Consider the following 13,353-nt stretch of genomic DNA (forward strand, 5'->3'; position numbering starts at 1 on the left):
TGGCTGCGAACGCTATACATGAAGGCAGGCTTTCTGGTAGAAACGTGGCCTCTTGTGTGGGCCGCGATGCAGCCGAGGCGAGCGCCATCTAGAGGTATTGCAAGGAACCGGGCACACCACCCCATGGCCCCCAAGACCATCGGGTGCCGGCATGCGCAAATGACGGATGCCTTGGCCGGTCTATTCTATGAATGGTAGAAACGTTGGCAAAGGGGTTTATTTGAGCTTTTGTGTAACAGAATTATGTTTTCTCGTATAGTCAAATTAAAATTCAACGCTATCATGTCTGATATGAACGAAAAAGTGTGTGAAAAAGAGGTAGACGAGAAAGAGAGAAGTGACAAACATGGGAGCTTTCTTGTCCACGTCTTTTTCGCGCACTTTTTCGTTACGATGGAACCACACCTACTTGCCCAGCTCTCAGTTATGATGAGCTATCATGTCTGTAGGTTGTAAGTCGTACTTTACGATTTTTCTACGTAGTTTAGCTTGAGAAATTCAATTATTTCAGTAACTTTCTTGCGCCACATGGAGAGCCTCGGTACGGGTGGTTCAAAAATAATTTTGTCGAAACGATGTCCAACGTTGGACGCCGATGCGGGATGCCGACGTCGACATCGAATTTTCTGCGACACGGGGCCCTGAACGCTATCGTGTTAAAAATAAACCAATACCGTTACTGCACAGAAAAGGCCTTCATGAACATACTGATGTGAAAATCTTGGCGAACTTATGTGTAATTAATTAATTTGGGGATGACCATTAGAGGCTGTTTAGTGTCATAACTCGAAAACTATTACAGATAGCACAAAACTGATTTCAGTAATGATATTAGCATAACAAATCACACCTACATACCAAATTTCATCAATTTATTCCCATAATTAAAAAAAGTTTTCATTGCTACGCCCCCTCTTAACGCCTTGGTAGTGTTGGGACATAAATATTCTGATGACGCGAGAGTGATTGTGTCTTCGTCAGTAGAAGTGTACTTGCAGGGGTGCGGTGCATCACAGTCTTCAATGTATCAAATGTGGCAGTGAACCGAAGCTCGATAAACACGTAGGACATTGTTATACTTCTGCATGATATTTCCAAGATGATTTTACAACTATTCAATATAGACAATAATTCAATATATCCGAGTTTGATATACCCAGGATCGACTGCAGTATCACTGAAAGTTATCGCTTGAGAATATCGCCCCTAAATAAAACTTACTTTTGCTTTGCAAAGTACGTCACCATGGATGATGACTGTTACAGGATGCCTTTGTTCCATAAATCCACTACGTGTTTTTTATTGTGCTATGTCATTTTGTGTGGCTATAGCTCATCAAAGTTTCACTTACACAGATTCCAACAGTGCGTGGGTTCTCATTTTTTGCTACTTCAAAGGCAACCTTTCAAAGGCAGCGTTGTTTGTTGCTCACTTTTCTGCCTGTCATGTGTTTTGCTGTGGGAGATGGACCAATGGGAATCGCGCTGCTGGAATGCATTTCTGTGTGGACGAAGTTTGTGTGTACTACTGGGAAGCAGCACGACACGTTGCTCTCTATGAATCAGGCGTATCAAGCCTTCCGGGAGCAGAATACTGGAAAGATGTCACTTTGCAAAAAAGCTTTCACTGCTTGCAAATAGTGGTCATGTATATTTACTGGAAAGCTAAGCTACCTAATCACTTCTTTTAGTCATTAACATCTTACTCTTCAATTATTGTTTTTTTGAAAAAGTTCTCATAAAATTTATCCCACATATTAAATGCACCCCCAACTTTGCTTTAGTTTCTTTGGGAGAAAAAGTGCGCTCATCATACAAGTAGTGTATTTACTCATATGATGAATGTACTTCTTTACTGAAAAAATTTTCGCAAGGTTGGAGGTGCGTTCATTATGTGCGATAAAATTTTGAGCAATTTTTTTTTTCTGCGGCCACCTCTAACCAATAATTGGAGACACACGGTACGATTTGACGTCCAATACAGCATCCGATGTGCCAGAATGGCAGCCAGATCCGAGGCACTTTGCTGCGCCATAGCACCAGATCAGACACCTAAAGATTCGTGCAGGCAACCAGTCCAGCGCTACGAAATGGCAAAACACCCAAGATCTGGCTGCCGTACAGCACGTCAGATGCCGAAGCGTACCGTGTGTTTCCTACTTTACAGCGGCAAGTTTGGGGTACAATCATTATGTGTCTAAAAGAAAACAACTCACTTCTTCACTAAAAAAAGTGGGGGGGGGGGTGCATTCATTACGCAAGTGTGTTCATTATGCGAGTAAATATGGTCAATATCGTAATTGTGCACTGAAACTTGAGAAATGGAAAAAGAGCTCATACAGCCTCTTAACACGCACATCAGTGTCCTTGGCAGATGTCTTCTGGGAGACGGCCACATATCCCGAAAGAATGAAGAAGAGGGAAGCTGGCTCGCCCGAATCCTCCTTGCTCAAGTACTCTCCTGGCTGAAACTCCTTTACTGCAATCATGTTCCGAATCATCTCCTCATCCTGCAACATGAAAATGAAGGTGATCATTGGAATCGGCATGCTCCTGAGCATACCCATAAGCATGCATAGAATGCATTCATCATTGGCCTCAGCAAAACACAAACTTGTATCTGTGAAGGTACAAGAACCTCATTAATTTAAAACATACATTCTTAAGCTGTAGTCTCACCTGCTCTATATTCCCAGCATGATTTTTGTTAATGCTTATTCATCCAGTACTCATTTAGGTCATAGTGACATACTACATGTCTGAAGGTTGCCGGGTACTGCCCCTAGAAACCTGCAGCTTACAGATGCAGTGATGCCATTGGTCCAAGCCACTTTGGAGCACCTTTTGGAACAGCTAAAACCTCACTTTAGAGCTGCAAATCACCCTTTTGGGGCAGTTACCAGACAAACATTTTTGCATGCAGATGTTTAGTCCAACTATAGCAGTAGTGCCATGCTCTCCAACGAGAATATGTGTATGCACATGCGCACGCATATGCTATCTAGGATATCCCAGAGAATGAAATTTACTTGTTGCTCTTCATTTTCTTGCGAATAGTCCTAGGTTTCTTCAATCCTGTGGTATCAAGCCTCCAAACGTAAAAAAACACTTTCCCAATGCAATTTACATTAGTATGATTTTCAAGGAGGCTTTCCTCGATGCTGCAATGTCCCAAGACAAAAAGCAAGCCTTGCTTTGGTACTGGGAGTGCACACTGCATAAATTTAAGAGGCATTCCTTTTACTAGTGAACTCAATCTTCCTGACGTTCGTGCTTTCAGTACTAGCTAGGTGGTGCAAGTGTGTGGGGAAGTCTGACTGTTGCTTATCAGTTGGTAAATGGACGGAATCCTTATGCTCATGGTTCCTTGCAGTATTCTGTGAACATGAAGATTGCAGTAATGGAAGGTAATACGGTAATGGGAATTTCTCAATTTCTTTAACGTGCATTTCGTTTAAGTCCACGAGTGTTTATGGGTTCCACACATGCTGGAACCTGGTTGCCACAGCCGAGGTTTGATACTGTAAGTGAGTGAATTATACAGGCACTATGCCACTGTGGCGAGCGGAATTTTTGATGAATTTCACCTTCTGTCTAACACTTATATTAAATGCACCACATGCCCACTATGGTAGCCCAGTGGTTATAAGCATTGCACTGCTTAAAAATTACTTTTAAGCCTCCCACTACAGCGTGCCTCATAATCAGATCATGGTTTTGGCACACAATACCCCAAAATTTTAAACATACTAAACGTACAGCTCTGATCATCATTTAGAAAAAAACATAAACATGCATTTGTTATACGGCATAATGCAAATGCATCGGTTAATTAAGCCTCAAGTTAAACAACTTCTATCATACAAGACCTGTCATTGTTTTTATTTTCTCTAATGTCATCATATTTGAAAGACTACTTTTTTCTCCGCTTGGTGAAGTATTCTCGCAGTGCTATGTGTTTACATTTATTGAAAAATTCACACTTCCTATGTCCATACTACCAACGTACACAAGCTGCAAATCATACAGTTACAAAAATAGTTTGAAGTTCCCCTATATTCTCATATTCTGATTATTCCACGGCATAAACATTTGTCGATTTGGAGATATTTGGTTGCACACCAACTAATCAAGTAAAGCCCTGTTATAGGAGATATCTGCAAATTGTGAAAATACAAGTGAAAAGCACACCTAACGTCCAGCCAAACCAGAGCTTATATGAAAAAAAAAAAAAACGTTGCAATACGGTTTTGCGGGTTCTTTTGTTTCTTCTTCTTTTTTATTTTATTTTGTGGCATGCATGTCACCCTGTCTACGAGATACTTGTGCCAGACGCTGGGCATCTATAGTTTCGTTTTGATTCAATGTGAGGCAGCTGCGATAGCAATTCACAAGCAAAGTGAAAGACACTTTCATTTATACCCATGTGATCACATCAAAATTGCTGACTAGCATAGTATTCGACTGCTTTGCCGGCCATAGATGCATTCACTTAAGAAAATCACGCATCATTTATCGCCCCACTCTCGTAGCTGCCTCTGTTCATGTGCAGTCTCATAGGAGCTCATCCAACATGGCCAGGACTGTTTACCATTTGTACGCTTTAACAAAACTAACTTCATGTGGGCTTTGTGTAAAATACAAGCGGATTTCTTCACAAAATAAATACATGCAAATGCAGTATATAGTGAATAAAAAAGATATATTTTGCACTTTCAGTCCTATGAACTGAACTGCTCAGGGAGGTAACACTGCGCTATGCCCGACAGCTAGCCTATGGAACTATACTCCGTTTCATACATCAGGTGCAACACTGTGGAGGCTAGAGATACTTTTTGCAGTGGCTGCTTTCGCATTTAGAAATGGTTCGGTGTCTTCTGACTGATTTTTGTGAAAATGTTTTTTATATAAGGCAAGTTCTAAACGAAAACAAGAATTTACCCTTAGAAGCAGAGAAACCATGCACTCATTCGGCTGCTAACACATTGTTTTATATCAACTTGCTTTTTGTTGTTTTTTGTTTGCATCCCGTCACAGCAGCCTCACGTGGATGCTCGCGCAAGCAAATGCCGCTGGTGCCCAGCGACGGAACACGCGGATTGATAAAGTTTGGAGACCGCACTACTTGCGCAGCTTCCACAGCGTTGCACCTGATGTATGAAACGGAGTATAGTCTCTTGAACACGCACTGCCATCTTACATTATTCACACTACATAGGCTGCCCATTATGCACACAACTTGCGCATTCCAAAAATGTATCGCAAGGAAACTGTTTATATCAACCAGTACGTGAAAATACGTGCAATTTGGTGTGAGAAATTTTAACTATAAATGGATAGGTTAGCCAAGCAAAAGGCTTGGCATGCTACTACAGCTTCACCGGAGATCACAGGAGATCAAAGAAAAAGAGGAGGAAGAAAAAGCAATCATATCCACTTGGACACAAACTCAGAAATGTATGCAATAGTGAGAACGATGACATGAACAAAGTGGAAAATGGAGCTTTACAACACTATACAAAATAACAATAAACAAAATGTTATTAATCTCTGTCCCTCTGGCTACAACAGTGTGGCAACCCTGTTTGACATTATCAAAAAAACTACAGCAACTAATAGGTTACAAATTTAGGTAATTTTTCACAGGAAACCAAAATATTTTTTCTTCTGTCAACTGCTGTACAACTGCCATCAATCTTAGGCTTGCACAGTGGACACAACAGTCATCGCATTCTAAAGTCAAATTTGTGGCGTTCTTTAACTGTTTAGTTACCACTAGAAATATGCTCACTTTCAGTGCTTCTATGTTTTAAGATTTTATTTCAAGATGTAGTAATCACAACATATACTGTGATACATAAAATTATAGCCTGACCACTGGCGTTTGGAATGCATGTAAAGCAGTGATAATTGCTAAGACAGTTTGGGGAATTCTTATTCGAAACTTCAAAGAAGCACCTCAAGGAACACAACTGAAAGTTATTAGTTGCTATTTTTAGTATAAATACCGAGAGTAAATAAAATCTGAAATACCATACATTTTCATGTATAACCAACCACCCACCGTGTATAACTCACACCACCAAATACAACAGCCCCCCCCCCCCCCCCCCCAAAAAAAAACAAATAAGATCCACACATATAATCTGTGGAACAAATGTATGGTTACTTTGCTGAGCTAAACTGCGGTAGGCGAAAGCCTTTCTATGACTGCCTCTGTTGCTGTTGTCTGAACTACTCTGTTTGATTAAAATGCACTGTGATGTTGATTAAATCATTTATTGGCTGATTCGACTGGTACTTGTTCTTTTGGCTGATCCGACTGGTACTTGTTCTTCTGTGAATCTCATCTCTGGTTCAAAGTTGTCGCTGGGAAAGATGTCTTCTTGACGCTCGTGACCGGTGAAGCCACTCCAATGACGTCACAAGTGCTCCCTAGCAGAGTGTGACATGTTCTGCAAACGGATGCACCATGGCTGTGAGCATGAGCCATTAAAGGCTTTCGCCTTAGCACGCTTCGGAGACATCCGACTGACTCGGCTAGCGAAGAGAGTCTGCCGACGCAATTTTGGAGCACGAGGGTGGCGCCATCTACTGGGCACATGCGCAGTACGAGCGCCACTCCGATGACGTCACGAGCGCCCCCTAGCAGAGTGTGACATGCTCTTCAAACGGACGCCGCCGTGGCTGCGAGCATGAGCCATTAAAGGCTTTCGCCTTCATAACTGCATACAACGACGCTCAAACCTTTGCAAAAGCATTCTCCATTTGCGGATGCATGACTCGTCCACGCCGTTTCTTCGGCCAGTGGCTATATTCCCCCGTTCTTCGGCAATTCCGATAAAGCTGAATTTACATGACGGATGTCATCGTGGACAAATCAGTCATGTGATGTGTGACATGAATCGGATCACTTTGCAGCTAGCATTGACATGACAGAGCATGACAGCGCAGATGGAGTAGCCCTCGCATGGGCAACAGTAATGGTGCAAACGTGACCAAGCTGAAAATCCCAACAGTGATTTGGCTCACCACCGTATTGCACAACGCTTCACGCAGACAGAGAGAGGGCTGTGGGAATGGGTGGCGTTCGAGTTTGCCAGAGCCACGTGCACCATACACTACCTACTAAATGCAAAATGGCGACTCGTAAAGAGGAGGCGAATGAGCAACCATGAAGGAGGGAAGGGAGCTTCAACAAGCAGGGGTGGGGAGCAGGCGGGTTTCCCTAGAAGGTTACGCAACTTTGAATGGCAGAGAGCCTTGTCCTGAGATGTGGCTTCCTGGGAGCATGTGCCGCGCTGCCACAAAGCGAAATTCGCATATAACCCACACCACGATTTTAATGCTAAAGTATTTAAATTCTTAGTGCGGGCTATACGCGAAAAAATATGGCATACAAAATATGCGCCTGGTTCTACTTTTGTACGACCGAAAACGAAAAAAATTTTAACGCAGATTTGTTGTGTCAATAGTAGCCATAGAGATGCCCATGCTATGCAGGAAAGCAATAACTGCACAAATGTGAAAACAGCTAAGTTGTAAGTTCCTATTGTGCAGGGAGCATTTGTTTTTACTCACTGCAAGAGACACCTGATTAGTTTTTTACTGCGTTCTTTAGGGCTTGCAAAGCAATGGTTGTCAGGTGAGGGAGCATGTAGAAGCCTTCTCATACTTGATTAGTATTGCATTCGATCGCCTTTTCTGTGCAAGCAAGCTTTCAACTGGCGCCAAAGTCTCCATGTGCTTTCTTCAGTTCCTGTACATTACTGCACAGCAATGTGGAGTGTTTCACAATATTGTACAGCAATGAATAAGGGCACTTGCACAGGCAGTGTTCAAAATGCTAGCCAAGCTTTGGTGGAAGATTGGTCTGAAATTGACTGTGTGTTCTTCTGTGCATGAAAACCTCACACACCAGGGAGGATTGCTAATTGGGATTTGACTACACGTTGCCAAAACTCTGATGAATAAAAGCAACCCATGGTGGGAAAAATTAAGTGGCACTTGATATTGGTTGAACACAATTATAGAAATAACAAACACACACTCATGAGCATCTACCGTTGTTTGAGACATTGCTAAAAACAGTCTAGACGTCGCATTGGAAAATTTGACAACCTTACAAAAGCCTCGATGTCTTCACTGCTGCAGTCATTTAAAAATTATGCTGCAGACTCGACCATAGCAAAAATATTGTGTTGTTTTATTGAGGAAGTGCCAGGAGTACTGGATGCTTGTTTCGACTACACCTCCCATTGCAGTTTTATTTTTCTGGACTCTTCAATCTGCCAAAATTAGTCAAATCTGACCAAATGCTCAGTCGTCGTTTCAGGTGGTGCATGGCACTGGTAGTAGAAGAATTCCATTAGAAATATTTAACAATACAAAGAAAATCAAATTGATTTATTTCTATAGGCCTGGTAAGGAAGGAGTTAATGACGAATTGCATGCATTGGTGTCAATATGTGAAGCTTTTGGGAGAGCTTGCACGTTTTCATGTGCTGCAAGCCATTTGTGCATGAGCAAATGTTCCATGCACGCTCTGACGCGGCGAGGTGAACAGCGATGCAGTTTGCAAACAAGCATGCGTCTCAATGTTGGCCTCGCCGTTTGCAAGATGAGGTATATTAAAGCACATGTCTTCCCAGCTGCAATTTGATGGGCAATGGTATCTTTCAAATGTGGTGTGAATGGTAATTAGACTTACGATGTGGGGATGCGCGACTCTAACGCGTCCCCTGATATCTTGTTTTCCCGCATAGCTCCCGTCTCCTGCAGTGCGGCTTCGCCGCGTGGCCTGCCGCCCGCGGCGGTCGGAGTGGTTGAAGCGTAGTGCGAGAGATGGCGCGAGTGTTGCGCTGCTGATGCCGCCTCACGGCAGGGTTACTTGGGGGCGCAGGGGAGAACACGCTTCCTCTTTGGTTCGGGAACGGAAAGCAGCACGGACGTGCCGCGCGTGCGCCGGTCCAGGCTTCCGCGAGACCGTCTCAAGTGGCCTCCTTTAGACGCGCCACCGTTCACGTGACCGTACGTGCGAACGACCAGGCGTTGGGATCCAGCATGGGGCAAACATATTCGCTCGCTATCCGGTCGCGGTGAGTCAGACTTATAGATTTGTCGCGTGCCCATCGGCATGTTTTGTGGATAGCAACTCGGCTAGCAGGCATTGATCTATGAAAGGTGCAATAAATGCCCTTGTGATTGTTTGCACTACTGTGTTGTCGTTCCTTTGTCCCAAGATCACGGGTGAGAACCCCACAACGTCTACGGTAAACTGCATTCATTCAAGCAGTGACAACTGTGGTTTTGCTTGCTCATCATGGTGCAGCACCTTTACGAATGCTATGAAGGCTTAGTTCGATCTGCTAGCTATCACTAATGGTCTAATCCAATATTGTTGTTTGTTCAGTACGTAGGCACTGGCCTTCAGAGATTTTTAACTTTGGAACACTCTTCTGCCGGCTCTCACGACCCCTCCAAATTGCACTACAGCAGTGGGAGACTGACTCCTGTATTCTCAAACGATCTTCAACTCAAAGCTCCTGCCCCGCTCCATTGAGTTGACCACAGCTCCACACCCCTCAGCTGAAGAATGCGCGATGCTTCTGAAGAATTGCAGTGGAGTGTTAATGAAGTCCAACGAGGTGCAGCGGTAGCGTAGAGGTAGAGCATCTGCCTCGCGTGCAAGAGGACCGTGGTTCGAATCCCGGTGCCGCGCAATATTCCACCAGATTAAAAAAAATCCGCGTGTTGATAGAATTGCATAAGCAGGCCTGGAGTGCGGCCTGATCCCAGTGACCAGAACCGGTAACGCACTCCCTCACCAGAGCAGGATTGGCCACCCTGGTGCAGTACTTGGCCACAACCTCCTATATGAATACAACAATCAAACCCCGGCCCTCAGTCCTTAGCAGCTGCGAAGCAACTGACCACGGCGGCGATCAGACCTGCGACGCAGCAGAGGGTGCTAAGAATCCCTGGCTCCGGACAGGCCGCCATTGGAATCTGAACCTGGCAACGTTTAACGCTAGAATGTTACCTAGTGAGGCGAGTCTAGCAGTGCTATTGGAGGAATTAGAGGGCAGTAAATGGGATATAATAGGGCTCAGTGAAGTTAGGAAGACAAAAGAAGCATATACAGTGCTAAAAAGCGGGCACGTCCTGTGCTACTGGGGCTTAGCGGAGAGACAAGAACTAGGAGTCGGATTCCTGATAAGGATATAGCTGGTAACATACAGGAATTCTATAGCATCAACGAGAGGGTGGCAGGTCTTGTTGTGAACCTTAATAAGAGGTACAAATTGAAGGTCGTACAGGTCTACGCCCCTACATCCAGTCATGATGACCAGGAAGTCGAAAGCTTCTATGAAGACGTGGAATCGGCGATGGGTGAAGTCGAAACAAAATACTCTATACTGATGGGCGACTTCAATGCCAGGGTAGGCAAGAAGCAGGCTGGAGACAAGTCAGTGGGGGAATATGGCATAGGCTATAGGAATAGCAGGGGAGAGTTATTAGTAGAGTTTGCAGAACAGAATAATATGCGGATAATGAATACCTTCTTCCGCAAGCGGGATAGACGCAAGTGGACGTGGAGGAGCCCGAATGGCGAGACTAGAAATCAAATAGACTTTATACTCTGCACTAACCCTGGCATCATACAAGATGTGGACGTGCTCAGCAAAGTGTGCTGCAGTGACCATAGGATGGTAAGAACTTGAATTAGCCTAGATTTGAGGAGAAAACGGAAAAAACTGGTACATAAGAAGCCGATCAATGAGGTAGCGGTAAGAGGAAAAATAGAGGAATTCCGGATCAAGCTACACAACAGGTATTCAGCTTTAACTCAGGAAGAGGACTTTAGTGTTGAAGATATGAACGACAATCTTATGGGCATCATTAAGGAGTGTGCAATAGAAGTCGGTGGTAACTCCGTTAGACAGGATGCCAGTACGCTATCACAGGAGACGAAAGATCGCCAATGTATGAAGGCCTTTAACCCTACAGCTAGAATAGAACTGGCAGAACTTTCCAAGTTAATCAACAAGCATAAGGTAGCTGACATAAGGAAGTATATTATGGATAGAATTGAACATGCTCTCAGGAACAGAGGAAGCCTAAAAGCAGTGAAGAAGAAACTAGGAATTGGCAAGAATCAGATGTATGCGTTAAGAGACAAAGCCGGCAATATCATTACTAATATGGATGAGAGAGTTAAAGTGGCTGAGGAGTTCTATAAAGATTTATATAGTACCAGTGGCACCCACGACGACAATGGAAGAGAGAATAGTGTAGAGGAATTTGAAATCCCACAAGTAATGCCGGAAGAAGTAAAGAAAGCCTTGGGAGCTATGCAAAGGGGAAAGGCAGCTGGAGAGGATCAGGTAACAGCAGATTTGTTGAACGATAGTGGGCAGATTGTTCTAGAAAAACTGGCCACCCTCTATACGCAATGCTTCATGACTTCGAGCATACCGGAATTTTGGAAGAACGCTAACATAATCCTAATCCATAAGAAAGGGGACGCCAAGGACTTGAAAAATTATAGACCGATCAGCTTACTGTCCGTTGCCTACAAAGTATTTACTAAGGTGAACGCAAATAGAATCAGGAACACGTTTGACTTCTGTCAACCAAAGGACCAGGCAGGATTCCGTAAAGGCTACTCAACGATAGACCATATTCACACTATCAATCAGGTGATAGAGAAATGTGCGGAATATAACCAACCCTTATATATATCTTTCATTGATTACGAGAAAGTGTTTGATTCAGTCGAAACCTCAGCAGTCATGGAGGCATTACGGAATCAGGGTGTAGACGAGCCATATGTAAATATACTGAAAGATATCTACAGTGGCTCCACAGCCACCGTAGTCCTACATAAAGAAAGCAACAAAATCCCAATAAAGAAAGGCGTCAGGCAGGGAGATACAATCGCTCCAATGCTATTCACAGCATGTTTACAGGAGGTATTCAGAGACCTGGATTGGGAAGAATTGGGGATAAAAGTTCATGGAGAATACCTAAGTAACTTGTGATTCGCTGATGATACTGCCTTGCTTAGTAACTCAGGGGACCAACTGCAATGCATGCTCACTGACCTGGAGAGGCAAAACAGAAGGGTCAGTCTAAAAATTAATCTGCAGAAAACTAAAGTAATGTTTAACAGTCTCGGAAGAGAACAGCAGTTTACGATAGGTAGTGAGGCACTGGAAGTGGTAAGGGAATACATCTACTTAGGACACGTAGTGACTACGGATCTGGATCATGAGACTTAAATAATCAGAAGAATAAGAACGGGCTGGGCTGCGTTTGGCAGGCATTCTCAGATCATGAACAGCAGAGTGCCATTATCCCTCAAGAGAAAAGTATATTACAGCTGTGTCTTACCAGTACTCACGTACGGGGCAGAAACCTGGAGGCTTACGAAAAGGGTTCTACTTAAATTGAGGACGACGCAACGAGCTATGGAAAGAAGAATGATAGGTGTAACGTTAAGGGATAAGAAAAGAGCAGATTGGGTGAGGGAACAAACGCAAGTTAATGATATCTTAGTTGAAATCAAGAAAACGAAATGGGCATGGGCAGGACATGTAATGAGGAGGGAAGACAACCGATGGTCATTGAGGGTTACGGACTGGATTCCAAGGCAAGGGAAGCGTAGCAGGGGACAGCAGAAAGTTAAGTGGGCAGATGAGATTAAGAAATTTGCAGAGACAATATGGCCACAATTAGTACATGACCGGGGTAGTTGGAGAAGTATGGGAGAGGCCTTTGCCCTGCAGTGGGCGTAACCAGGCTGATGATGATGATGATGATGATGATGATGATGATGATGATGATGATGACGACGACGACGACGACGATGATGATGAAGCGCAGTGACAACTTCTGTTGAGGAATGGCACTGCCATCAGCTTTCTTCAGTCGAGGTGCAGATTTGAGTGGAGGGACGTTCTAGAATACTGGGGTGATGACAAATTTTGAGAGTTTGCAGTCTTCTCTTTCTCTGAGAGAGCGCTAAAACGAAGTTTTGGTGCACACTCAGTGCAAATCATGCACTTTTTGCCCAAACATAGCAGGATATAGCAGGTTTCCCCCTTGGGCACAGTTTGTTGCAGCAATCACATTACTGCAGATGATACTGTCCTGTTAAGCACAGCTGGAGATGGTTTGTAACAAATAATTGAGGCTTTGAATTGGCCGAGTCCAAAGGTAGATGTAAAAGCTAATATAGAAAAAAAAAATAGACAACTAGACTAGCATTTTATGTCTTACAAGGCAACAAGAATTTACTATTAGAACTTAGTCACTTGGGAGCTCTAATGTTTCTGCAAATGAACACATT

The 13,353-nt window shown here is 43.7% G+C and overlaps 1 protein-coding gene across 6 annotated transcripts in view; it reads right to left on the minus strand.

Annotated features, from left to right (window-relative positions):
- Window positions 1-13,353, minus strand: part of sws (patatin like phospholipase domain containing sws) — a 182,453-nt gene that overhangs the window by 118,562 nt on the left and 50,538 nt on the right. For all 6 annotated transcript variants that reach the window (XR_007602676.2, XM_055062847.1, XM_055062846.1 and 3 more), the window contains exon 13: window positions 2,357-2,509. Coding sequence is in view for 5 of the 6 variants with exons in the window: in XM_055062847.1 (XP_054918822.1) it covers window positions 2,357-2,509 (153 nt within the window). In the remaining variant the exon portion in view is untranslated. The remainder of the gene's footprint in view (window positions 1-2,356; window positions 2,510-13,353) is intronic.

The sequence above is a fragment of the Dermacentor andersoni genome, chromosome 1, assembly GCF_023375885.2.
Source record: "Dermacentor andersoni chromosome 1, qqDerAnde1_hic_scaffold, whole genome shotgun sequence".
Lineage (NCBI taxonomy): Eukaryota > Metazoa > Arthropoda > Arachnida > Ixodida > Ixodidae > Dermacentor > Dermacentor andersoni.